Genomic DNA, 27374 nt, shown 5'->3' on the forward strand with positions numbered 1-27374 from the left:
AAGGCATGGCTAGGTCAAGTTGAGGCTGAGGGTGAGGGCAGCGTAACGCTCCCGTGTTACAGCGATTACAGATTTGGTGTTTCGGTGCATCTTTCGCGACATCGGCAACGTCGAGACGAGCTCAAGCAAGCGTACACCAGACGCACACGGAGGCTCGTAGCAGCGAGCCGGTGAAAGAGGGTGAGAGAGCGCCCACGTCGCCACCTCCTCCTCTCAACGCCAGCTGCATCCTCACCGCCTCGCCTGTGACGCCTATGAACGCGCGAGTCGAGCCGTTCGAGCCACGCCGCCCTTTCCACCCTATCCACCCAAAATGTGCCTCGTGGATGGATGGCCTCGTGAGTTTTGGACCGACGTTGTTTTGGACATGTCGATGCATGCGCCTAGCTGCCTCGAGAAAGGGTTTTTTACCGCAAGCCAGACTTGTAACGTTTCCAATATTTTCACAAATCCACGGCAACTAAACGCATCTACAATGGCATAATAGTACCACGCGCGTAGAGCAACCGAGCGCATTAGCGGCGAATAACCGTAAGAGGCGCTATTGTCGGTGCCCCTTGCACCAGTCCTTACTATTCACACCGTGTTAATCGCGTCTACTGATTGTTTGAGCAGTAATAATAATTTTTGGGAGCTAATACATATGTAGTTAAATGCACTCGCTTTTAGGTGAAGCGCGTCGAAGCATGCGCAATTAATTTTTTAATTCTATTATCTGCCATTGTGCAGCGCCGCCACGCGCTCACGCACATGTGCGCTGTGGCCGCTGTGACCCATTTCGTGGACGACAAAAACAGCTGAGTGCGCTAATAGCCGCTGACACAGAGAGGCTGTCTGGCTAGAACTATATTAATAAATAAGGCTGCGTGGGCATTTCGGGGTGCGTGCATTTCTGCTGCATTTTGTCGCGCATTGCAGCGCGTTAAATCAGTGTTGTTCTGAAGCGCGTTGCCGAAACGTGCCGCAGTGGCGTGGCTTCGCATCGGCGTGGCAGGTGCTTGTCTTGGATCCACCTACTCTTGTCAGCGCTTTTGTGCATAACCTGCTCTATGCGCGGGAAATCATTTACTGTTCGGGGACGTACCAACTGTGCTGCGACGTCCTTAAAGCGATGCAGCCTGATGCAGCTAATTTGAAGCTCCACGAAGCGACCCGCTGCCCGCGCGCGTGATGTAATCTCCACCCAGGAGGCCAATCTACCAGTTGAAGCAGGGGTTGCAGGTGTCGTGAAAAATAAGTTTTTTTTTTTATCTAAAGAGATTTATTTGGGCACTGTGTAATTTACCTGTTTAAAAATGCATGAAATAAGGGCAATGAAATTAATTTTTTTGCTAATATTGCTTTCCATTTACTTTTGACAGCACCTGTACATTTGTTTGTCATGGGACAAAAGTCACAGCCACTTAAGAATTAAATATCTGCGTTTTTATTTTAATCACAGTTCTCTGTTGGATGGTTTTTCTTTACCACATGCTGTAATAGGCGCTAAATTTGCGAAGCGTGTTTTGTGGTTGCAGTTCATGTCTCACGTCAATAAATACACTGTATGGAACTTAGCCTTATGTGTATTTTTGGAGACCTGCCCAGTCTGTCTATGCAGAAACAATTTTTTTGCTGCAAGTCGTAATAGAAGGTTTCCAAAACAATACGCATTGGAAGTAATGTCCTATATGGTATATTTCAAGCATTACACACTCATCGCATAGAACCTGACTAACATACTTGCAGCATATTTAGTATAGTGACCTTATGGCACAGGTTGAAAGGAGCCGTACCAACCTGGCCTGTAGGCAATGGAGAACTAAAATATCTCAGTGCACTGAGGTTTTAGTGTATGTTGGATAATGGCCTGATGTCTAAGTTCACAGCCTTTCATCGCTGCACCTCTCATCGTTTGGCTGTTTTGTTTTGGGGGTGGCATTCTGTCATGCTAAACAACTTTGCCTCGCCTAGCAATGTCCATCTTACCTTTGACATCTTTTTTTTTTTTTAACAGTGCTAGCAAGAAGAAAATGGCTTTATTTTCAAAGCTCTAGAAAGATAGAGCCTTATCGAACGCCTCGGTACCAATTATAGCCAAATCTGTACTTGACATTTTTGGTATATGTGGCTAGATATTGTCACTGTAAAATGCAGTTGCAGAAAAATCTGTGCATGAACAGGAGAAGCAACATACAGGACAAATTGCTGCTGTCTGTTTTATGCTTCATTTTATGTCACTGTGCTGATTTTATACCATGAATCCCACCTACTTCCCCATCTTGCCATCCTTAAAAAATGTGAACGCAGGACTGAGGCACTTCAGAAATTTCCTTTCTCCTGGTACAGTTTGGCTTGGGATCTTGAAATCTTAAAAGGACGTAAAACTAAAAAAAAAAAGCAGAATAGACTGTCTATAAGATACTGGTTTAGTTCTATGAGTAGGCTCCTACGTGGCTTGCTTCAGCGAGTTTCAAGTTTATGCTATTTTGGCTGTTTAATGTCTGCACTAAATTAAAAAAGTTCTGGAGTATGCTTTAACACATGAGTGTAGTGTGTATTTTTGCACTCAAATTCTTTTTTTTCCTAACTGAACCCTCAACTGAAAACTACGTATTTCCTAGTTTTTTGGGAGCCGCTTGTAAACTTCATACTTTCAGAAAGCAAGAGCACGTCATTCAGTTTTCATGTCTGTCGGCTTGCAGGCAAGACTGTTCCTTGGAAGGATCCTTTTTTTAAATTTTTGCTCAAGTAAGGAGTACATAACTAAAACAGAACAGCAGCATGCATTTCAGCATTACATTCTCTTTCTTTTTTTTTCATGGTAGTGGCTGTGTGTTGGAGCTCTGCCATAAGACTCTGATGTCTGGAAGCGCATGACCTTTGGAAACAGTAGAACGGCGCACCTTCCAAGCATGGACAGTGTCAAGAACTCGAGAGAGTACGAGCCCGCGCTTTCGCCATGTGGGTCCATGGACCAGCTTCTCCACCTGTCCACAGAGGAGCAGGCAATGGACGTCGAGAGTATCAACACATCTGGAGAGATAAATGAGAGCCTTCTGTTTCTGGATGAAGACGATATCAAGGAGGAGAGCAGTGACTACAACACTTTGCATGGTAGCACAAAGTAAGCGGCTTATTGTAAAACTTGCATATCACCTAATTGGCTTATCATAACCCAGGAAGAAAATGTTCTAAAGGGATTCTTTATGGTCCCAGATCAAATTATTTATTGGCCTATTCCTTGTACCTGCTGGGTTCAGTTCCTGCTGAAAACAGAAGCTGCCCTGACAGCACTGAAACAGTAACATTCCTTTGGATAAACAAATGATATAATGCTTGTTTGTTTGTGTTCTAAATGTTCTGAAAAGTCACAAGGAAGTATTGAGGTAACAGTTCATGAATGTTAAAGGTACAAAATATTAAGGAAAACTCATACAGCCTGTGCTATAAAACGTTAGATACCCTGCAATAAGCGTAGTTCGTAACAGTGACTGCTCACGCATTTCCATCGTGTCACCGAAGTGAGCACCATTGAGTTTTTAAATGGGCCCAGAATGATTAGTAAACAAGAAATATTAATTAGTAAATAAAAGCCAACCAAAGTGTTAAAGAAGAAACTGCTGCTATAAATATGCATTTGCACGAATGATGGGGCTTGGACAGCCTGTCTTGCCATATCTTTTCACTTCATCCAACAGGAGCAAAGACGGAAGAGCCAAAAATTCTCTAAAAGATGAGAAACATGCCAAAGTTTCCAGAATTTCTATAAAGGAGGAGAAATTTAGCACCACCCCAGAGTTTACTGCTCAAGACAGCACTATTTCCAAGGGAATCTGGAATCCTATCAAAATAAAAAAGGAGCCAGGTGCTGAAAATGAAAGAGACTGTTCTTCAAAGAGCCTGGATTGCAGCAACACTCATGACATGGTAATGGTCAATTTTGAAGATGAAGATGCAAGAGAAATCAAAGTGGAGCCCATACTGGAAAACACTGGAAGTGCGGAATCTCTCCACATTTCTGCAGTTGAGGGTTATGTTGAACAAGAATGCAATGAGAAGCCTGTTGATGCAGTTGCTGTTGAGCGGCTAGCTGACAAGGGTGAGTTTTCTGTGAATTTTTGTCCACTTTCTGGCTTTGACACGCAGCTCCTAATTTATCAAATGCTGACTAGCATGGGTAGCACTAAATTTTAAAGGTTTTTTCACATGAGCCCCTGTACTAATCTTGTAAGAAGTCCCTATACGGAAGTACGTACGCATGCATGTTCCCACCTGTTTCGATGGTGAGCTCCATTATGTGGTGCTGGTGTCTAAATGGTCAACGCTCAAATAGTGTTAATAAGTTTCGAGATGCTGCGTTTCTCCTGATATGGAGTTGAAATGTCAACGTCCGGTGAATTCGCACTGCAAAAATGATGTGACCTTTGTTGTACTTTCTTATGCTTATAATAACATTTGGTAGGATGCAGCGAATTTACTTGGGGAAGAGGAACCTTGCATCAGTATTTAGTGTTTCTTGCTAAAAAATACTGCATCATGTGCTAATCACGCAGAAGCAATTATATTTCACTTAGGTGTGCTGTTAAGCCTTGCTACAAACTTTATGAAAAACAGTACACCAAAGGGTGTTGTAGTGCTTGCTGTGTTTCTTTACATGTCGGACTTGTTGCATTTTTGAACAGAAGTCAAGAGCGCCAAGTGTCTGGAGCCAATTTATTGAAATTATTAGATTTTTAGGAAACCAACCAGTAGGAAATGATTATTCTTTGTAGCGTTGTCTTTCATGCAATTTTGTTGTTAGAGCTTCTGACGAAGTTAACCTAAGTTTCTATTACTGCTGAACGCTTGCCTGCTGGTGTTAACTGCAAGATATCTGCTTGCTGTGGAGCCCAATTCTTCCTAATTGCTGTTACCACACTTTGTGACATTTTTGGGCAATAGGAACTATTTGTGTTTCTGCTTTGCTGTCACCTGACATCCTGTGATGCCAATATGACCGATAAATGGTAAACTGGGTTACAAATGCAGTTATTCCTCTTTCATAGTATTCAGGAGCACCTATTTTGAGACCTCGATCGAAATTGAATGCAACTGATTTGTGACAAGATGGTGGTGGCCATGCTGGATATGAATTAGGAAGCTGTATGCTTTCGATTGGCATGCAAACATGTATGCCTTTGCACGGTGCAGAGCCCGCAATGCTTTATGAAGTAACTATGCTATACTGTATCTATTTGCTTATGAGCGCACTCTCTTCCACAGAAAATTTACAGAAAGCTGAGGGTGCATTAATTACACGAGTAAGATGTTAGCAAGAAGTTTTTATTTTACAAAGAAAATAAAGAAATAATGGGTGCATTTATTATGCAAATGTCCATTGTGTGTGTAAATTCAGTAGCCAGTATGCACAGTATAATTACAGTATATGTTTGTTATACCAGTGTTTCGTTATGTGCATAAATACTGCCAATTTTATGCATAGTACAGCGGGCTGATTAATTTCAACAGCCATTTCATTCAAAATGATTTTTCTGCTCGTTAGCATCAGCAGTATAAACAAAGGCTCCTGTTAGTTCAAACTCCATGTATTTTGAACAAATTTCCACTGACCTTCAAGTTCAAATTATTAAATAAAAATAGACAGTGATAAAGATAATACTAAAAGTCAAGCCCACTTATAGTCAACCTGATGGTCACTCAGATTTCATTCGTTGTGTCAGAAGTTCGTAGTAAGTGGACTTCTCATATTATATATGTAAAGATATGGTTCTCTGACAGAAGTGGTGTTCATTCTTTACGGAATTGGCATTCATTCCTTAAAGGAGTGGGCTCTCTTCACTCTTCAGCACGGTCGTGTTCTTCTCACCGAGACCCTTGCTGTCAACCAGCTGCTTTAGGGATGCAATAAAACTAATTGAGGTTGAAGTGTTCATGGCAGCTGGTTCCAGGTAGCCCCCTCTAATCAAATTCTCGGCTGTTGGGAAGTGCCCATACTTTGCATACCATGTCTTCGTCAGAGCACGGCCTTTCCATTTTGGCGTCCTCACCAAAATAGTCATCCCAAGCGGCATCCACTGGCCTTTGTGTCAGCGACACGTCGCTACAAATTTCATACAACTGCTCACGTGTGTTTTCTACAGCGTAATTTGTTGTTGCTCTGCCCGCGCTGCTGCGAAGGTAGCGCACTATACGTGCACAGAACATGTCAGCTGCACTGCATGCTCTCTTTGTGCTGCCTGTACATGGTGGCTGCACAAAGATTGAAAACCACCTCAGCAGGCAATGCAAACCATATGGGAATGGCAGGACTAGCAAGCCATTTGCACTGCTCAAATCCTGCCCATGTCTCGCGACCACCCCGCTAATCCTTTTACTGTAGATGTTTTTCTAGCTGGCATACACGCAAGCAGTTATTGATCTTATAGGCCCTCAGCATGCGCTTGACAGGTTATCATCTACAGTTTCATCATTCTATTGCTTTTTTTTGGGTTGCCACGATCTTTCCGGAGTGATGTCATGGGGGCTGAGAGAGGCTGTGCGGGCTTAGGGCTTGTAGGAAGACCAAGTTTTTCAACTGCGGGAGCAAGTTAACAGCGCTTCCTCGTTCGCTATGACTGTGTGGAGTGGCCAAAGTTGTTCGCTGTATCTGTGATGCGTTGCCATTACCATAATACATATTTTGACGGTAACATTGTCGCTGTTTATAATAAGCAAGCATTCGTTATATCTGCAGGCAGTATAAGTGGGTTCGACTGTAGTACATTTGAGGCATAGCGAGCGACGATGCGAAAGTACATTGCTCATATTTCTGGACAGCATGGAGAATGTTTGGATAAAAACATGGAGTGGTATAATATGCCGTTTTAGACATTGAAGAACATGGTACTTGCACTTTGTCAAGGCAAAAGGTACCTGCTTTATCAAGGCAAGCTACCATGGCCAACTAGTTTTTGGGTTTGAATGTAGCCAGCACAAACAGGCATGATAGCTTTGGCAGTGTTGTACGACTCTTCTTTCTACACGGTCCTTGCAGGTGGCGACAGTGCCAACACAGAGCTTGGAGCTGGAGTGAACGCAGCTGCTGTCGATTTGGCAAATTCCGGGGTTGGGGCTAGCATTCCGGAAGACTCAAACCTGATTGTGCTGACCCGCCAGCAACTGGAGCTGTACGTGATGCTGCGGATGCGTCAGTGCCTGGTCGCGGAGCACAATGCACAGAAGCTGCCCTTCGAGAAGAAGTACTGTGCCCTGCAGAGATCCCTCGTCCGATGGCGTTGCAGAGCATTGCAACTGAAGCAACAACTGCAAGACCTCATTAGTGCAGACAACAGACAGGCTGGTCTCCATCGTCGGCCTCAACAGGTTGGTCATGGTTGTCGAAACAGGTCTTTGAGGGGTCATCAGTGATAAAGCAAACGGATCACAGAGGGTGTGGTGGCCATGATCGGGAACAGCATTAGCAATCATGATCATGTTTGTTAATCATGATCAGCCTGAACGGTGCTGGGAAGTTGTGTCGTCTTTGCCGCTGATGGCATTGTTGCTGGTGGGAACGTTTTGTGGGTAAAAAACCTCTGTATGGCTGCTGCTAGAACTGTTGCGAATAGAGTCGCTTTGTTTTTCACAGTTATTGTAGACTGAGCAGTCGCTGTGTGAATAATTTTGGCATGTGAATATTTCATTGCTCTCAACATAGGAACGGGAGAACTGGCACATTGACCGAATTTCCCTGAGCACTAGTGGATATGTGTGTGGCTAACTGTCTGCGCACATGGCGCTTCATGTTTCATTGTCATAAGAAGTACAGTAAGGAAAAGATGTGAGGAAGCAGTGCATGTACTCTCTGCTTGCAGTTTGACTGACTCTGCAATGTTCCACCTTCAAAAATGAATGTGTTGGCATTTAGTATAATCGTCAAAAAAAAAGAAAAACTGGATAATTCACGATATTTATCTCTTCATGTATGCACCGTACTATTACTTTGTGCATGCATACCGTCTCAGTGTTCTTTTATTTCTTTGCATCCTTACAATGTTAAGTTTTAAGTGCTTTCCGACTCCAGAGTAGAGTTCTTTTAAACAAATTTAATTGGTTACTAGTAGGTCGGTTTCTTATAAATTAAGTCCAATGCAGCATTTTTAGGATTCGTTGGTTAAATGGTTTGGCTTCAGTGTGTGAAAACATTCTCTCTTTGTTTAGCTTAGCTTTATTTCTTGGCTCAGTTTTGTTTTCTTTTTTTGTCTTATTCCCAGTGCTGTGTGCTTCTCCAACCGCTTCTTTGCAGAGGTCGGTTGGCATGCTGGTGCGGCTACCTTCCCCAGAACGACAGCAGCCTCCTCTGCCTCCTTCTCCCCCAGCGGAGCCAATGGTCACCATTGAAGCACCGTCAGTCACCATGGCAATGCAGTTAGTCTCAGCACCACCTCCGGTTACCATGGCAACACCGCCTTCCATGTTGCAGCACCCTTCTCCGCACTTCATTGAACCTGTCGTACCTACCGTTGTTGCTCATAGCGCCTTGCTAGCTAACCTGCGGTTGCCAGCACCACGTTCGAGAGCAGCTGCAGACAACACTGCTCAGGTGGCAACAGAGGTGGGTAGATTTTTTTTACAAGTGCCATTAACGGAATTTCGTGCCCCAAAACTGAAATCGACAGCGGGAAGGGGCAAGCATTATTCTGTTTAGTAATTGAGCTCCTTGAACAGGGTACAATGCATCTATATTAATTTCGGGCTTTAAATTGTATATAGCAGTGTTGGGAAAAAAAAATATTCATTTAGGTCATTTCAAAGTGCTGGGGCACACACCTCAGTTCATCATTAATAGAAGGCGTCATGACGTAGCAAGGTAGTATGGATTCAGAAAACAGCACATCATGCATGAAAAGTGTTGTAGTAGTTGTGTCCTTTTTTTTGTTAGTTTCTGGTTAGTTTTAGTAAAGCAATCACCATGCTGTTTTGTAAGCTCGCGTTGACCGGCTTCACTTTCTTTTGTCTCGGGTGAACGCAGTGAAAGTTTGAAAGTCATGACAATAGTAAACGGTCATTCTCGTGGCAGATTGTACCATTTACACCAGTTTGTAGAAAAGGGAAAGGGTACAATGAAATATTTACCTGGTCTAAATTTGCAGCCAGTGTTGCAGTCAAAAGAGGACCAGCTGGCGTATGGTTGAAGTTTGATATCCCAATTTAATGCAAACTGAGGCCTCTAAATGAGGCCCATGTGCTACAGCAAAGTAGAAATTGACTTGAGTACAAATACAGTACTGCTATGTTACCTTTGTATTCTGTCATATATTTAATGACGCAGCGGAATGCAAAATCGCAAATGCTGGTTTTCTGGTAGCAGTAATTAGAATAATTTCAAAGTGAGTATTTCGAATACTTCTGGCACACAAAAAAGGTTTAACAAGGCAATAGGCATTTCCAAAATCGTCCATTTTCCTTACACACAAGGCCATTACATGAAAAAAAGAAGGAGTTTATTGAAGCTTTGTTGCACTCATTTAAAATGAGCCGATTTTTTTGCAAAAATCGCCATCAGATGTTGACGAAGAAGAAGGAGCGCCGACCAAAGTCGACCTACATTCGGAGCAGACATATTTATTGAGTGTGGGACTTATTTGTAGGGCCTCCTGCTGCTGTTAATTGCGATTGCATCGTTGTGCAGCTGTTGCTTTTAAGCGCTGATGCTGTGGACACCTGCTTGGCTTATGCACGGCGCGCCTGTGCTCCCAGCGCCACCCCGTGTCAGGCATTGGAAAGCGGCATCCATCTTCATGTGTCTCATCTAGCCCCCTCTAGTGCTTTGCACCGTCGCACTTAATTTACAAATTTGATGTGGAGAAGCTGCAGTTAGCTTAGAATCGTCCCACGGACGTCGGCAGGTACAGTTTTGGGCGCCGCGCTTGCGTGTTTGCTGCCGCACTCATGCGCAGACAGGCTGCGACGTACACGCAGGCACACAGGCATGCGGTGCATACGCCTGGCAAGTGTCGATAAAGTCAGGGCTTTGGCTGCGCATGCTACTGTGCCATCCCAGAGGAGGCACGCCGAACCGGAAGTACAGTAAACAGACGTCCCAGAAACATTATTCGCTTGAAACGAATACTTCCATTTTTTTAATACCAAACATTTGGATTAAAATCGAATAGGGTGTGTTTCTAGGTGAGTTGGTTTGACATTGTGAACACTGAAGTGCTGGCAGACGACAGACGAAAGGAGGACGAGCACTGTGTGTCTCGTCCTCCTTTTCGTTCGTCGTCTGCCAGCGCTTCAGTGTTCACAAAATCGAATACTTTACTGTTCGATCGAATATTTTCACTCCTCTACAGAATACCAACTGAACTTATCTTTCTACTTGCCCTGTTGGAGGCTTTGATTAAAAATTATTCGACACAGTAAAAAACGTATTTAAAGCAAATTGGTGTTTGGTTTGTCTTGAAACGCTACTGTTTGCAAATAGTTAAGAAAACTGGTTTTGTACCACTAGCTGCACACGTGTTGATGAAAACACAGGGAACTTGAAAGCGTCAGATGGGACTTGGTACTGAACGGTGCAGTATAGGTGAATGCTCACATCTTAAGGAACTTCGATAAAGGCAGCTTGTGTTTGTCCTTTGAAGGTTCATTTGAAGGCTTTTTGTGGGCTGTTTCAAAGTACTCGATTGTTGGCGCCAAAGCCAGATGCTGGGCGGTTTATCACCAACACAGTCAGTAAAAGTTTGTCGCCAAATTTTGCGCTACGTTTCATTACTGTTTACTACATGCACCCCCACATAGTTAGAATGGTCGCTTTAATTTTGTTGAAAGTGTCTCGTGCATTTTTTTATTATAAGCGCAGGTTATACATGCCTCAAAGTGCAGCGAAACTAGTCTGCGTGCCGAACAGAAGCGAACTGTTGCCTCAAATAGGCGGAGGGAAGAAAAATGCATTTTTAATGAACGTTGATTAAATGCTAACTCATTTCTGTGCAGCATCTTGGCTTTCCCTTGCAGAGTGCTAGTTCTTTAAAAGAAATTAAATTACTCCTTTTTTTGTAATGGTTTGGCTCTTTGCCTTGGTCCGAGTTACCTTTTTTTTGATGCAGTGTGTTTTTGCAACTGCATTGACCCAGATTCCCACCGGCATGTTGGCACGGCTGCCTCCAGCAAAGCACCAGTTTTCATCCGCCGGGGCAACACCACCAATCCCCACGTCAGCAGTACCAGTCAGCATGGCAATGCCTCCGGTCCCCGCAGTGGCAATACCGGTCAACATGGCAGCGCCATCAGTCTTCATGCCGTCAGTACCAGGCAACGCGGGTGCGCCACTAGTCCTCATGGCGGTACCTTCAGGCGCCATGAAACAGCCAGCTTCTCCACATTTCTTCAACCCGACCATGGGTGTGGCCAGTGGTAGCGGGGATTCACAAACAAGCCCGCCAATGAAGATGCTGTGCGTGCCACAGCAGGTGGTAGCTGCAGCCAGTGCTGCCATGCAGACAGCAGAGGTGAGTAAATTCTTTTTTTTTTTTAACTTTCAAAATGTTGTGTGGTATTCTTAGAGCTTCCTATAAAAAACTGGTGGCTTCCTCGGGCTATGCACATAAATGGCACACAGTGATGGAGCATATTGAAATGAGAACATGAGGAAAACAAATGCACAACTGTGTGCCCATGCCCATGTGCCCTTTCACAACTGTCGGAGCAGCCAGTTTTATGTGGGGGGGAGAGACCATGTGGAGTTTAATCCTCAGCTCTTTTCTGCAGTGTGAGCACAGCCCACTGTCCAATAAGACAGCACCCTTTGACCTCTTTTTGAAGGTCGGTGCAAGGTATGTTCAATTTGGCTGTACTCTATGGAGCATCGACGTGAGTGTGCAACGCCAATTCAGGCAATTCAAGTGCAGCTTGGCACTCCCCTCTTCCAAAACAAATGATTGAGTGCAGACCTCATCATTTGCTTGTTGCGGCATTGCCATAAATTTGCAGCCAGCTGCATACTGTCCAAATCAACAGCCATTAACAGCCCAAACCGTGCGAGCATATTTCGAACAGTAGACAAGGGTGAAGTGTTGCCACGAAGTGTTGCCATGAACCATTAACATATTATTTGCAAATATGTGCCGAAATGCTACCTGCAGGGCTGAGCACCACTCAAGCTTATAATCCTGATGCCACAAAGAGATACCCGTCTCCTTCTTTGGAGAAAGAACTGCCACCATTCCGTTCAGACTGTGGTCAAATCTCCTCCAACTACGCATGAGCACCACCATCTTGCTACACTCCAGCTGCACTTCCACTTTGGATAGTGCAAGGCAGCCAAGAACTCCTGCTGCACTAGTCAGGCACATTTGCAGAGTGAATGCGGAAGTGCAGCAGGCATGCGCTACATTGGCAAAAGAATCCGAAATAGCTGCACTCCTTGAACTGGTGCAGAAACTGCAGCCAAATTGAACAGACCTGCAGTGCACTAAATGGGAGAGTGCTTCCACCTCTTGAGAATATGCTGGACCACTGGTGGGCTGGTTGGGTTTCAGGGCGAGAAACTTACTTTTAGTGAGTGCGGTGTCTGTGCACAAATACTGGTTAGAGACAATGAGTGCAGCCTTGCAGCAATGGGAAGGTGAATAACATCCATTGTTAGTGGGCAAACGATTGTCAGTAGGCACTATTAGGGAAAAAGTTATTATGCCTCTATATTTCAAGTCACCAACTAGGCCAGTTAAACACTTTACCATCTAACTTGGCCAACTCACTCACTGGAGCACACACCGTGTTCAAGCAATGGTTTAAGGCTCCCTTGCAAAACGTTTAATGCCTTGTTACTTGCTCTGCCGCCTGCCGTGGTTTGGTTTGTCATGCTTCCCTGCCGCATATTTCTTGAATTATTTCACCGCAGGGGGCAGTTGGCATGTTGGTGCAACTCCCGTGTGCCAGTCAGCAACAGCCCTCACATGCGCCCGTCGTGGCAGGGCCACCAGTCGTACCCGCCGTGGCAGGGTCACCATTTGCCACGGCAATGCAACCGGCTGCCACGGAGACACCACCTGTTGCCACAGCAACATCTGTGTCCAGCTCAAGGAGCACTTCTTCACATTTCTTCCACCCGTCCATGGCTGCCCGTCCTAGTTTTACTGCCTCGCAAACAAGCTCACTGTCATCAACTCAACAGCCTGTAGTGACCACTGCCAATGCCACCACAATGACGACAACGGTGCGGTGATTTTTGTCGCAGACCTTTTTTAAAAGGATGTAATGGGGACGAATGGATGGCCAACCCCTATGTATGGCCTTCATAGATTACGGGAAAGTGAAAGATTTATTTTGTTTATTTAATTACTTTACTTATTTATTGGCTGTGATTTCAGTATGTGTATAGATCAAAAAGTATCTGACTAAACTTGAGGCTAAAGCCGCACATTCAGCTGGTGTGCATTGTGACATGCATTGAGGAATCGCTGCTTGCATTTGGGGCAAAATATACCCATGGTTGGGCTTAGCTCCTGTCTGAAGAAGCTGTTGCCTGTGCTATTTCAGAATACTACTTTGCCGACATCGAAACCAGAGGCCATACGAGTTACCATCGACACGACTAATAGAGGAACTTCACTGCCACATGAAACGGTATGTTTCACCTCTTGTCTTCTTCATACGGTCCCACATGTCTGAACTGTTGATTGTCAGCTCAGTGAAATCACCAGAAGTAATGAAACACAAGAACAGAAGACATGCGTGTGCTGAAAGTTATTAAAGTCATGGTAAGCCTAGCCTGAAATAATAAAATTTATAATGGCTCCGTGCAACCATGAGAAAAGGAACCATGAATGAGACAATAAGACGAGGTGGTTGTCAGCACTGTCATGCCAATTAATGTTTCACTCGTTCCTCACGTTACTGGTTTGTGTTCTTGTAGCTGCAGAATGGCACCAGTATTTTTTGGTCATTGCTATTTCAAGTTAGGTTGTCCGTAACAGCACATGCTTGGCTAAGCATATGTAGTGTACATTACATGCAGGAATAGATGAAAGTGATTGCATGAAATGAAAAATGCAAAAGGATTAAACACAGCATATACACTTGTCATAAAGACTTGAAAACTAGGCTGTTAAATACTGGAATTTCAGGTCTGATCCAACTAGGCAGCAACTGATCATCATATTGTAAAAAAAGTAAGAAGCTTCAAAAGTCGCGCAAAGATGATCTTCACAATGAACTTGAGCCAAGGTTCATACATTGCACAGTATAACGAAACGCTGATGCTAACTTGTCCGAAGATCTGCGTGACATTTTCTCAGCATTTCTTAATTTGTGTGCAAATCAGTATGTGTTTCCAGTTGGAGGGTATTGGGAACCTCATTAATGCAACACTTGTGAGGGTTTTCTCTCACGCTTAAGCCTTTTTTCTCCCAATTTTGAGGAGACTGTTGCACAGGGGGCTTGTTCCAATTATTATAGCCTCACAGGACAGCGAAAAGTGTGGGGAGTTTTCTGAGAACTCTTTCTGCAGTTTTCTGCCGTATTCGAAGTTTTTTCTTAATTTAGTCTTTTTTTTACCGCTATTCAGCACTGTTTGATTCGAGTTTAGTTTGAGCTGAAATTTCACTCTTCACGTGATTGATAAACACGAACGGCATGTCATATGAAGCAGCAAATTCCTGGGTGACCCTTTTTTGCTTGCCTTTGTAAAATACATCTCATGCAGGCACAAATTATTATCTAAATTGTTGAAATTAAAATTTTTCAAAGTTTATTGAGGAGAATGCCAAGATTGCACAGAAGAAATTTCCATCCTCTCAAATGCTTAAATATGCAGTTTTTTTTTTTGGGGGGGGGGGGGGGGGGGGGGGACGTCATGTCTCCATGATGTCATGACTTGACACTGCTTTCAGGGTCTTGATTATACGGTTTCTGACTTATTCCTGTCAAAAAAGGTCTTAAGTCACCAAAATTTAAAAGCATTTTAGAGCATTCATCCTTTCAAAAGAAATAGAATTAAAGCCTCACAGACCGGAGCCATGCCACACCTAACGTGAAATGCAGAGGCATCCATCTTAAAAACGATTTTTACGTTCGTTTCACATGTCTGGCCTGAAATTGTTCTGTGGACGATATCTAACATTTTGACACTTTAGTTTAGTGCCCTTATTTCTGAACCTTATGCCTCCTACACGACAGTCTGAAAGTATTCAGGATGCTTGTACAAATGTACATGCAGCACCTGAAGGGGTAATCAGAGTAGTAATCAGATGGTGCTACATCTTTCGAAGAAATGTTTCTCCCTTACTACTGTGGCTGCCTTGTTGGCTTGAGTCCATTGGCAATGTGTGATTCTGCAACTTATTTTATGCAGGGCTGTGTTGGCGGGACAGTAAGACGTGCTCCTTCCGAGCTGCAGAAGCTCGCATCTGCGTCCACTGTGGCAACACCACCAGTCCCCAAGCCAGCAGCGCCAGTCGTCATGGCAACATCTGCATCCAGCTCACCGCATGCTCCTCCACCTTCCTGCAAGCCATCCGTGGCTGCCACTAATACTGGCAGCAACTGCGAACTTCTGCGGAAATTGCTTTTGCAGGTAATGACACCACCGTGCCGGCTCTAACATTGGGTCGACTTTGCTTTTTAGCTCTCTTTGGAAAGTAATTGACCATTTTCCGCATAGCATTAATGCATTATGGGGTTTATTTCTTGTCGTAGGTGGCTGTGCAAGGTAAGAAAGGAAGTCTTGCTGATTTAGCCTGAGGCTATGCCCTCTTTAGAGGCCATACTCTTAGTAAATCAGTGTTTGGGAGCTTTCCTTGAGTTAATTTTTTTTTTTTCAAATGTACATGGAGTCAGTGTTGCACCTTACCTACATGAATTTGATAACTTAAAGAAAGCATTGCTTTCAATCTCACTTGAGGTGGCGTCATAAAAAGTTATTAGGCAATGCAATAGCCTTTTGTTGTTATATGTTAACCTCTGTGGCATGATAAGCCTGCACACTGCATTGTGACAGTGGTATTTAATTCTGTATCACATATGACACAGCATGCAATTATGGGTAATTTTGGCACTCTGAAGAGTTGGGAAGCTTCAGCAGCAGAAAGAAAAATCTGCATTGCATACTATTTTGGATTTAGAGCATCAGTACTCTTCATAAATAAAGTAATCTTGCTCCAGCCTATGTTTTCACAGTGGCATCCTACCATGCGGTGAGATGGTGGTAGGAGCAGTGCTATTATATTATACTGACTGATGATGATGATGTCCTGTGGGGAAATGGAACAGAAAGCAGGGAAGAAAAAACGAAGATGGAAGACGAAGATGGCGGTCACGTCGAAAAGAAGGGTGAAAGCGATAATAAAGACACTCGTAAAAAAGCAAGTGCTAAAGGCCAGAAAGTAGGGCCCTAAAGGCACCTCATAATGAGGATAAAATGTTCACTGGGACACCTGCCTACATCATGATTTGGCAGTGAGATAGCAACATAAGCTGTTGGTGCCTTTGCCAAAAGTGACGTCGCGTCCACTCTGGTGATGTCTCTCCCTCCCAGCGAGTGAGAATTATCTGGTCTGCCCAGCCAATGGGCGAATTTTATGACCAACAATGCATTTTTTTTTATGAGGCTTTTAATCTTGAAAAGGACTGGGAAATGTACCGGAAAGAAATGATATTCATCTAACACGGTCGCACTGTGCATAATTGTTGCATGGCAAAAGACTAATTCCGGTGGGAGAGGTGGGAGATGGCAAGGCATCAGGTACCCTTTATCAGCCTGTTTGAAGATTGTGCAGAGCAGGAATGCCACGTCAAGGAAATACAGCTCGCGAATAAGCTTTGAAATGGATGCGGTTGTCCACTCAAACGGACAGGGCCCACTTGCACAACTGCCGGCTTTAGATGGGTACTTAAAAAATTTTGCCGCATTGCCTAGTAAAGCGAATGCACTCTGTGCTGGCCTCCTGTACTTTCAGGACAAATGTTTCTACTTGGAAAGGCTGTGCTGCTTTGGTTCAAAAGACTCCACCGGCTTCAAGCTGTTCTGTTGTTAGCACATTGCAATTACTCCCGAGGCTGCAGAGGCACCAGAAGTGCTGTAGTCACCCTTGTCAAAGAGCTATTGTGGCTAGAAGACTCAAAAAATACTTTTTGTTCAAGAAACTTCTGTTCTCTCATCCAGTAACATTACTTTGTTAAGATATCGTCACACAGTGGTTTTTCCGAAAACTAAGGTTTGTTTGGGCCTTTTCATCACATGTAGACCTCAATGTTCTCTTTTTTTTTTTGATCGAGAATTAAAAACTCGTGTGATGAGGGGTTAATGGAAATTAAGGATATGTACAGGTGCACCATGGCTGTAGAAGGTTGAATTAAGGGAGGGCTCTGAATGGTCATAAGCATATTAGGTTTTATAATTGCACTGCGGGGTGTGAAGGATGCTTTATGAAGGGCTCTCAACAACTTCAGACTTGTGAGGTTCATTCGAATACATTGAAATATTAGTATTTGAGCATCTGTGCATTTTCTGTCAATGTAGGACCATCACAGTTGGAAGTCGAACTTGTAGACGTGCTAAATCGCCAAATGCCAGTGCTGCTCAGCTGCTGCTGCTGCTGCTGCTGCTGCAGCAGCAAGTTTTTTGTTGTCAAGTTCTAGGCGTGTACCAACTGTAGTACCTTACCAGCTACGGTGTTCCAGAGCATGGGGTTGTGGTACAGACCTTGCGATTACCAGGGTAGCGAATTCATCCAAGCTGCAGTAGAGTTGGTGCATCATCAGCACACTCACACGCTGTTTTTCTTTCTCTGTTGTTTTCTTTTGATCAGGCAGGTTCCTTTCACTGCCATGTCACTACATAGGACTTCCTTCATAATAATTAAAGGCTTGGTTTGCGTAGTGAAGTTGCTACACAAATCTAATTGAAAGATAACAATTCATGAAGGTGAAAAAAGAGAATGTGAAAAAAATGGAGGAAACAGCAGTGAAAAGATCAGATGTCATTTTGACAAACACATGTCTTGCATTAAGCCATGTCAGAGGAATGCTTGCTATAAAAGAAAAATGATAGCAGTGCCTAATCACATCAAGAAAAAAATTATTGTCATGGCGTACTGGATAAAGCAATTCCCGTTTCTGACATTGCAACAGACAGACATCTTATGCACATATCTTTGCTGGTGGAAATGCAGAAAATGCCTATTATTTATGCATTTATAGAAAATGGCAATACACTTACATAAACTGAGCACGAAAACTCTGGCATTCACCCGCTTGGCCTCAAAAAATGTAGCACAGGCAAGCACAGCCCATGCGGGGTAGTGAGTACTTGCTCTTTAGAGATATGCCATCCGTGTTTATCTGATCCAAGCAGGACGTAAACGTTTTTCTGTGTCAAGTTTGGCCATAGTCATTTGAGCATTTTCAAAATATTTCAGTTTCTTTTTTTACGAAACAGAACTTAAGAATTAGCATGGCACCACATTTTGTTTTAGGACGAAAACAAAACTCCCTTTGGCTCCACCACACTTCCTGGAGGTGTGTCTGGGAAGCCTGTGCCAGCACCTTCCTGTGCAGCTACTCGGGTGGCTTCGTTATCAGCAAATGATGTCATCGACCTCACGCTGGATGAGGAGGCCGAGAGCACTCCCGTCAGGGTCATTCCAGGTGGGTGCAGTTATCAATTTGTGTGGCAAGGCAGTGAAAAAATAAATTTGTTCTGCTACCTATACTTCGTGGCAACTTTTCTTGGAAGTGGAGTAGAAGCTACGGGGTTAAAACACCCTCTACTCCTATGCAGTGAAATATACTGCCGGCTTGCAGTTATCAGTCTTCTCTTAAAACATGGTATACTGTTAGTATTCGTTACTTAAAGCATATATCTAGCACAACTGCCAACTTTCAATGTTGAAGGTCAAAGAAAAACAGTTTTCTGTATTGCAACAACTTTGCTAGGCATGCCTAGTTACAAGAAGCTTCAATAGATGGCGCCCGCTGCTCCAGCGACGGAATAAAGTTGCCACGGGGAAATCAGTGCGACCAGGCACACTGTCATGTGGCCAAACCATTTGGTGGAATGATGCAGTTATGATCACTCTGCCCTGCAGCCTTTCTTTCACTGCCAGGAAATGCTGTCGTCGAGTGTAGTGTGCTCCTTTTCCTTGTGGTTTGCTTTGCTAACTTGTTACTGTGAAAGTACGTTGATGTTTGTAATCCAGTAATACGTGGCTTGTAGCTGGCGTTCCCAAGCATTTTATTCCTGAGGAAACCCGGGCAGCCTTGAGGGAGTACCTTTAGAACTCCGTGTACTAAACCTGTTTCGTAGATATGCATGCTATGAGGAGTGTGCTTACGTACAGTCAGTGTTAGCAAATGTTAGAAATCAGTCAGTTTAGAAGTACAGAAAGCTGGGCAAGTTGGTTACTACTATCCATGGTAAAACAGCGCGGAAAAACACGGGGACGGAACAAACACGACGACACGAGCGCTGACTTTCAACTGGTGATTTATTACGCACATGTGTACATATACTATTCCCGCCAAGCACTAAACAGAACAAAAATATGGAAGAGCACTGCATCATCACTGAACATCTTAAATCTACATTTCTACTGCCGGCAGCCTTAGCACATGTGCGCCCCATTGCTTCATCAGACATCTGTCATCTTCAAACATAAAGATCAGATAGTAAGGGAACTAGTAGAGGCATATCACATTGACAAATTGACAAGGGGGGTGCAGCATGCATTAGCAAGCCCTCATTATCACTGGCTAACCACGAAATCACCTTTTTGAAGCATGCATTTGTAGAAATGTAGATTTAAGATGTTCAGTGATGACGCAGTGTTTCTGACAGCGTTAATGACATCCACCCGGTGGGTGTATGTCATTAACACACCGACTGACCCATTAACGCACCCAGGGACGGGTGCCTAACGGCTATCGCTTTAAAACTGGCCAACGTCGGCGTTGGCATTGGCAACTGTTTGAAGCCTCGCAGCGCTCCAGCACCCTAGGTCATGTGACCTTGTGGTGTCATCACAACCTGCCCACTGGATTGCGAGCTAACACCCCCGTGGCAGGCGGCAGAAAAATGAATGATTGGTCGCGAGAGGTTGCTCAGGAAGGGCAATCTGGGCTGCACGAGCCCCACTGGTGGCAGCACCTGCCATCACAGAACCATCGCATAAGGGTATGATGCAATAGCTTAATGGGTTAATTCCCATATATGCAGAACTGGTCATTTTCTACTTAACATTCGTAGATCCCTGAGAGTCCTCATACCACTCTTAGCGCAGTGGTACAGTGGCTAAAGCAGAGCTTAAGTGGCTCCTGCAATTTTTTTTTTTGCAACTTTTTTGTTCTTGCAGGAACTGGGACTGGCAGTTCGGTGACCACCAGCAGAATGCAGCAGTTGAGTGTTCCGTTTGCTCCAACGTTGAAAATGGCACTAACATCAAACACTCAGGTTTGTGCCACTGTCTGTGTGAGTCACTCACCTGCATTTTTTTCTTAATCTGCTGTGTCACATTTTGCAGCCTTTTTTTATTCAATCTTGAACCCTCTGGATAAAACATTGTGGTTTGAAGCATTCAGAAAGGCCTTTTTTTGGTTCATGTTTTACATGAAACAGGGTGCATTCCCTTAATTCACTTGTTGCTGGACAGCGGAGGCAACAGAAGTGACTGTAGAGGCAGCTCCAAAATTAAAGTGAACGGTCAGTTTGCGCAAAAGATAAAATTCAGTGGTTACTTCGACATTAAAGTTAAATATATCTTGGGGTTATTGTACATTCATGCTAAGACTGCTTTTTTAGACTGGAAAAAGCGTTATTTTCACTAATACCTCTAGGGTAATCATTGGTTTGAATGCGCAAACTTGTTCCTTTTCATAGTGGAACTACCTCGCAGAATGGCTGGAGCACTCATGTGATTTTGAAGTTGTATAGCCACCACCCGACTGCCCTCAGAAGGATAGGAGTAAACGCCTGCCTAGAAACAAGACGGATAAGAATGGAGATGGATAATAATTTCCACTTTGTATGCTGTCTGCTCTGATCGGTTGTAGACCATCTTTGTTCCTGTCTTTTGTTATTGGCTGATGATATTTTTTCTGTCAACTGGCTATGCATACTTCAGTCAACCGGAGCTCCTTGATCAAACCAGTTGTGATGCCTTTGATAAGGCCCATGTATTGAAATCTGGCGCTCTCTGACTGGCCCAAAACTCGGAAGCAAATGTATCCGCAGAAATGGGAACTGGTGCAAGCAAACAAAGACAAGACAGTTTCGTCCTCGTTTTCTCATGCCTGTTCATACATCTGCAGATGTGTCTCATAACCAGTGATTTCTCTGCACACTTGCTGCTAGGTGGAGCATACACACCCCCCTTGTTTTCCTGACGACATCCCCTTAAATCATAAGGAATTCCTTTTTTTTTCTTTACACACACGACAGGGAATTTTTGTCATCTTTGTCATGTGTGTTGGAGTCATAAACTTTGCTAGCTTACGCGTTGCACTGACAAATAAAAAACTAAAATGACTACCACTCCCCCCTATATCCTCAACCCCCTCCCCATCCCTAATTTCAATTCCTTGAGAAACCCATGGTCTCAGTTACCATCTAGCTCAAACCAAAGTCATGTCAGAGATTAGCTGACTGCTGCAACGGCCATGGGCAGTAAAATAAACTGCATTAAAGTTACAAATTATGAAATGGTTGATGCTCGTGCCTGGCAGGTAGCAAAAATGTGCGCACGCATGCACACACATTTCTCACTGCCTCTAAAGCAAGCTCTGCTTGCAGGTCCCAAATCTGTCGAGCCAGCCGGATCCCACAACCAGAGCAAGCATTCCTAGCTCCTCTGAGCTGAATTCGCCCAACGCGGTCTGGCATTCCGCGGGAAAGGTAGCACAGCCGGGCCTTCCACTGCCGGCACAGGTCAAGTACTACATGCCCAAGTGCGTGGTTGTGACTTCTTGGGTCCCCGATGTGCAGCCAGCTGCCAGTGATTCTTCGCAGCAGCCAGCGCCACCCATTGGCAGCCCTACCGGTGAGCGATGCTACCTCTGCCAGAAGTGTCCTCACTGGTGCCATTTTAAAGCAGTAGCATTAAAGCTCCCGTTGTGCAGAAAATCTAGCATCGTATTCATCGGTGCCGGTGTCGTTGAAGTTGTGAGCAAAAAATCTCTGAAGAAGCAACCAGCTGGGCCATCTAGGTCACGTGACCTTGTGGCGTCATCACAACCGGCCCACCGGATTGTGAGCAAACTGAACATGGATTGGGAGCAAGCTGACCACCTGCCACTGTGGTCAGTTTGCTGACAATCTGGTGAGCAGATTGTGGTAGAGCAGTGGGGAGCTCAGTTGGTAGAGCACCGGACGTGAATTTCAGAGGTCATGCATTCGGGTCCTGCCGGTGGAATCTGCTTGTTTTTGTAGCGATAGCTACGCTACGCTACCTCTTTGAACGTTCAACGTGGCACCACTTGAGCTCCGTGGCGGCGTTGTTGGTCACGTGGGTTGGTCACGTGGTGCGGAGCAGCTGCTGCTGCTGCCGGCGGCGCGGTGCGCAACAGCTGCAACAGCTGTGCGCATGCGCCGTGTCAAGTGGGATGAAGATGAAGAAAGAACGCCCAGCGGAACGGAGCGGTGAAAGACTGACCTTGCAATTCGGCTGAGCGAGTTCTGCTCGGCCAGATGTAGCTATCACGTCACTCCAGGTTTATTTCTGCTTTCTAATCAGTTTTCTTTAATATAATTACCCTATTAATCTCCAATTGACGAACACCACAAATTAAAAGCATCCCCGATGTTGCTTGGTTATGGCAACTGTTGGTTCCCATTATGTATGTCACAACGAGCCCCTCTTTTCTCTTCCCTTGTCTGCTGCTTCGCATATAGTTCTCTCTTTCTGTATTTTTTTCCACTGAATGAATTTCAGTGAACACCTGCACATCAGCCCAGCTTTCAGTTTTCCTTCAGTAAATGCCTTGTGCTGTATGCTACTGGCCTTGGTGCAGTCATGGTGGGAGGTGGCCTGGAATCTGCTTGTCCTGGCAGCCCCACTGGACCATCTGCCACTGACTCCACATCCACAGTGGCAAACGAAACACGGCCGAGACCTGAGGTAACATGATGTATGAGTTCTCTCCCCTGACCGGCTTTCTGCCTTTGAGTTTCCTAGCTCGCAGTGTGACTCTGAGATTTTCGCAGTCAGGCAGTGGCTGTCGGCCTTAAATGCATAAGGCTGGGGCCCTCAGATGTTTCTTAGCTTTGGGAAACCCCAGTAGCTTTCAAAAGCTGCTGACATATCCCCGCGTCTTTATTTCCGTCTTTTTATGCCTGACGTGTGCAAACATATTAGTTAGGCCCAACATATTTGCAAAAAAAAAAAAGCACACAGACGTACAGTTCCTCAAAAGGTACCCAGATTAAATTAAGAAAGCAATTACAGTTTGGTCAGTCCCAAAATAAACTGTATATAAAAATGATGAGGGGAGAGGCATGCATAGGTATAGGTGCTCAGGGGATAGGTATAGGTGCTCAGGGGATCCCAAATTGATGAAGGGTGGTGATTTGGGCTTGTTGGTTCATCACAGAAGAAATTTGCAGCGCAAAAAACGCACGGACGAGAGAAGAAACACAAGCACAAGCACTGACACCAACTGAGAACGGTTTTATTTGCATGTGCAGTAAATACCGTCGAAGGAAGGAAAGATAAAACATGAAGTGATTGAGCAGGATGTAAAACAAAAAGGAAATCAAGAAAGGCCGGACACTAATCTGGGAAAGCGAACTCAAAATTTCAGATATGACATTTTGTTCCTTCTTGAGGAGGGTGATCGATGGTGTGCTGATATGTCTCTCCCCTTTTGTCGATAATGAATGCCTCGAAGATTGCTCTCAGTCCTTTCTTTTTATAACTTCGTAAAACGCGCGTTTCGTGCAGCTTTGGTCTACAGCTCTTGCAATTCTTCCAGACCACCACCAGACCACTCTGTTGCACCAGATTGTATCCCATGGGGAACTACGTAACGTCGGGTAGGGGGAGCTGTGCGTGGTATATTTGGAGTCAATTTCTTTTTTTCTGGCCAGCGAGAGATGCTAGGTGGGGGCCAAGTCTACATATACAATATATGTTGCGCGTTATGATCACTGTAGTACTTTTTAGGTCGCGTTCAGAAAATGCAGCCTTAATTTAAAGAAAATAAGTGCGCAAATTATGTGACCCCGGTATTTGCACAACATTTTGCAATCTTATACTTCTGAATTTGACATAAAAAAAAGGTGAACAATCCCCCCCCCCCCCTCACTTTCTTTGGCGCGAATAAAAAATCTTCTGATTTTTGATCGCGCCAGGTTGCCAGGTATGCCAATGCCTTATGTAACCTCACTTTGATACTGTGACCAGACCGCGACTTCACAGCTGGGCACTCGAGCTTGGTTGCGCTTAGTGTTACGAGAACAAAGTTACGGGGAAAGGCGCATGCATTCATCCCATCCAGCAGGGGCAGACGTTTGCTTCGGAATTTGTTTTTAGTAACTGTTGGCTCACCTCTCCTTGGCTTTGGTACCTTACTGAAAGAACATAATAACATGAAAGGTTGAGCTGTTTAATGTGTATTCATTGTGCGAGTGCAGACAAACTGACGGAGCACAGAAAATGACGATGCACGTCACTTGGCATGTTGCCCCATGTGTTTGTATGCATGTGTCATCCTTCCTTCTTTGTGTGTGTCAGTGCGTGTTTTTTTTTCTACCACTGTGAAGGGGTGACTTTTAGTGCTGCTGCAGTGATTTGTGTTTTCTTTGACTGCCCCTTCCTGTCCGTAATGATCTAGTTTTGCAGTAAGTGTTTAGCTGCAAGTATAGAACGTCTAGTCATCATCTCTTGATTGTCATTGTTTTGTCTTCGATTAGCATAATAATTACTGAAATTAATACTTGAAGCAGCGTTAAAGTCCCTGCATGTGGAGTAAGTGGTATGTGCTGTTTTCTTTTCATCCTTGTGCAAGGTTTCAGAAGACGCCTCGTTCCCATTGCCCAGCATACGCAGTCATCTCGTGACCAACGTCACCTGGAGTGGCTCACTGCAGTATTCCTCTGCTGGAGCGGTCATGCAGAACTGCTCACTGCCCTCACCACCCACTACTACAAATTCGCTGAGTAATGTGGCCTCACAGTGCGTTCCCACACTTGAAGTGGGTGAAGTCGACGCACCAATTTTTGCAGCTGCCGAAGCTAATGCATGTGAAGCTGAACATCGCAAAAGAACAGCCGCCGATCGAATGAGAGATTGCAGGCTGCGGAAGAAATTGGCGACGGCGAGTCCCGTAAAGAAAGTGCCAAAGTCGGGCGCACAAAGAATTAGGGAGTTTAGGGAACGATTGAAAGCCAATTTGATTGCTGACAATGGCAACATGGATCAGCAGGTCCGGGAACTTAAACTTTCGAGTGAATCTGACCATGCAGACAGCGAGCTTAACGAGAAGGTTGAAGAGGACGACCTCGATCTCATCCTCATCTGTGACTCTGGATCATGTCCCTCATCACCAGCAGGAGAAGAAAATAATGTCGAACTGCTAGCCTCAGACGCTGAAAGTTAGTAGGGACGGGGAACTATGATGCTTAATGGACATATTTGCCCATGTCAGCACCAAACCCTCCAGGCAGCTTTATGTTGAGCACCATGATCTCATTATTGCATGTGATGTTGTTGCACTGTTTCCTTTGTTGCTTGTTAGAGAAGATAGCAGCATCTACCAAAGATTCCTAGGTGTAAGTTGCTGCAACTACATTGCTTCATGGCTTATTTCTTCAAAGAGATCAGATGAGGGGACAGAGAGAAGTAATGTTGATGGCAGAAGAAACTGATAGCTGGTTCAAAAATAACTGCATCAGAGTAATGAATAGGTATTCTAGTGTGCTAGCGCTCAGACCCCCCCACTCACCGATTTCGCCGCTGCCTGTTTGGCTAATTTCACCATTCATGATGGAAACCAACAGTCATCAAAACTAGTGTGTGCCGCGGATTTTTTTTTAAATTTTATAGTGTTGATCAATGGAGATTAAGAGTTTAAATAGTAGATAATTGATTAGATAGCAGAAGAAGAAACAACCACATGCCGCTGGTGGGGTCCGAACCCACAACCTCCGAATTTCGCATCAGATGGTAGCGTACCGGATGCGAAATTCAAAGGTTATGGGGTCAAATCCCACAGGCAGCATGTGGTTGTTTTTCTTCTTTTTTTTCGTCTGTTTTCTAATCTAATATTTAAACTATTAATCTCCCATTGATCAACTCTACAATATTAAAAAAAAACATTCCCTATGCTCCTTGGTTTTGGTGACTGTTGGCTTCCATCATGCATGTCATAACGAGCACCTCTGTTCCCTTCCCTTGTCTACTCAATTTCGCCATTGTCTGCCTGGCTAAGCTTGACCTAGGTAGCCCCCTTAAGTTGCTTGTGGTTCACCTAGGTTGCGTGACCATGTGACATCATCACAACCTGCCCACCAGATTGTGCGCAAACTGACCACCATGGCAGGTGGCAATTAATGATTGGTCAGGAGAGGTTGCTCGGGAAGAGCAAATGGTCACATAAGCCCCACCACTGGCAGCGCCTGCCATCGCAGCACAGTGGTGCAGCAGTGGTATGAGTGATCTATGAACACAGAGAGTGACCAGTTCCGCATATATTGGCATTAATCCATTATCGTACCCTTAAAATAGAGCTTCAGTGTCCCCTCCAGTTTTAGTGCGCAAGCACTAAGGCCCTGCCCCCCCCTCGCAACACCGATTTTGCCAATGTTTGTGTGAAGCCTGCTTGGCCTTGAAAAACTGATCCCCGAACCGAAACCAAAGTAATAACCTAAGTTCGAGCACACTTGGCCTAACCACGCTAAATCATGTACCACTTTTTATTTTAAATTTTGCTCACCTTATGATCTTGGGCTACTGAGCATGAGTCTGTATGTTTCATCCCAGCAGCAGTGATGGCTACTTGATTGGCCCATAATGCATCCCCGCTGGGCATAGGCATAGTTCTTCACGATAAAAAGGGGGGTCCCAATGTACACACTTCCTCCTGAAACAGCTTCAGGCTCCAACTCTTTTAAAACATATTAAATAAGTTTATAAGTGTACAAAGTTCTCATGTTTTTCTCCACTTTTACTTCTTGTAAGTGTACAAAGTTCTTATCTTTTTCTGTGCTTTTACTTCTACTTTATATGTTCTGCTGGCCTTGTAGTTTTTGTCGCAATTGGTGCACCCCTGTCAATAAAACCACCAGTTGCTTAGTCGGCGCTTGTGTTTTCCACTTCTAGTGACTCTACCTGTTCTATTCCTAGTGCTGTTTCATGTGCCAAAACTTGTAAGGTCACAACCATGGTAAAGAACTCTCCAACTCTTCGCCCCGACCTGGTATG

General features: G+C 44.5%; 1 protein-coding gene across 2 annotated transcripts; it reads left to right on the forward strand.

Moving 5' to 3' along the window:
* Nucleotides 1-238: 238 nt before the first annotated feature.
* LOC144100824 (uncharacterized) lies at nt 239-27268 on the forward strand. 2 transcript variants are annotated; one of them, XM_077633696.1, is made up of 14 exons: nt 239-338; nt 2808-3106; nt 3681-4081; nt 7016-7344; nt 8267-8575; nt 11100-11474; nt 12866-13180; nt 13504-13590; nt 15317-15538; nt 18438-18609; nt 20313-20410; nt 21749-21995; nt 22966-23072; nt 24961-27268. In XM_077633696.1, the coding sequence occupies exons 2-14, from the start codon at nt 2856-2858 to the stop codon at nt 25549-25551; spliced, it is 3504 nt and encodes a 1167-aa protein (XP_077489822.1). In that variant the 5' UTR covers nt 239-338; nt 2808-2855; the 3' UTR covers nt 25552-27268. The 2 variants fall into 2 exon arrangements, with proteins under 2 accessions (XP_077489822.1, XP_077489823.1); XM_077633697.1 differs by lacking the exon at nt 239-338 and adding an exon at nt 777-880.
* Nucleotides 27269-27374: the final 106 nt, after the last annotated feature.

Source organism: Amblyomma americanum, chromosome 8, assembly GCF_052857255.1.
Source record: "Amblyomma americanum isolate KBUSLIRL-KWMA chromosome 8, ASM5285725v1, whole genome shotgun sequence".
Classification (NCBI taxonomy): domain Eukaryota; kingdom Metazoa; phylum Arthropoda; class Arachnida; order Ixodida; family Ixodidae; genus Amblyomma; species Amblyomma americanum.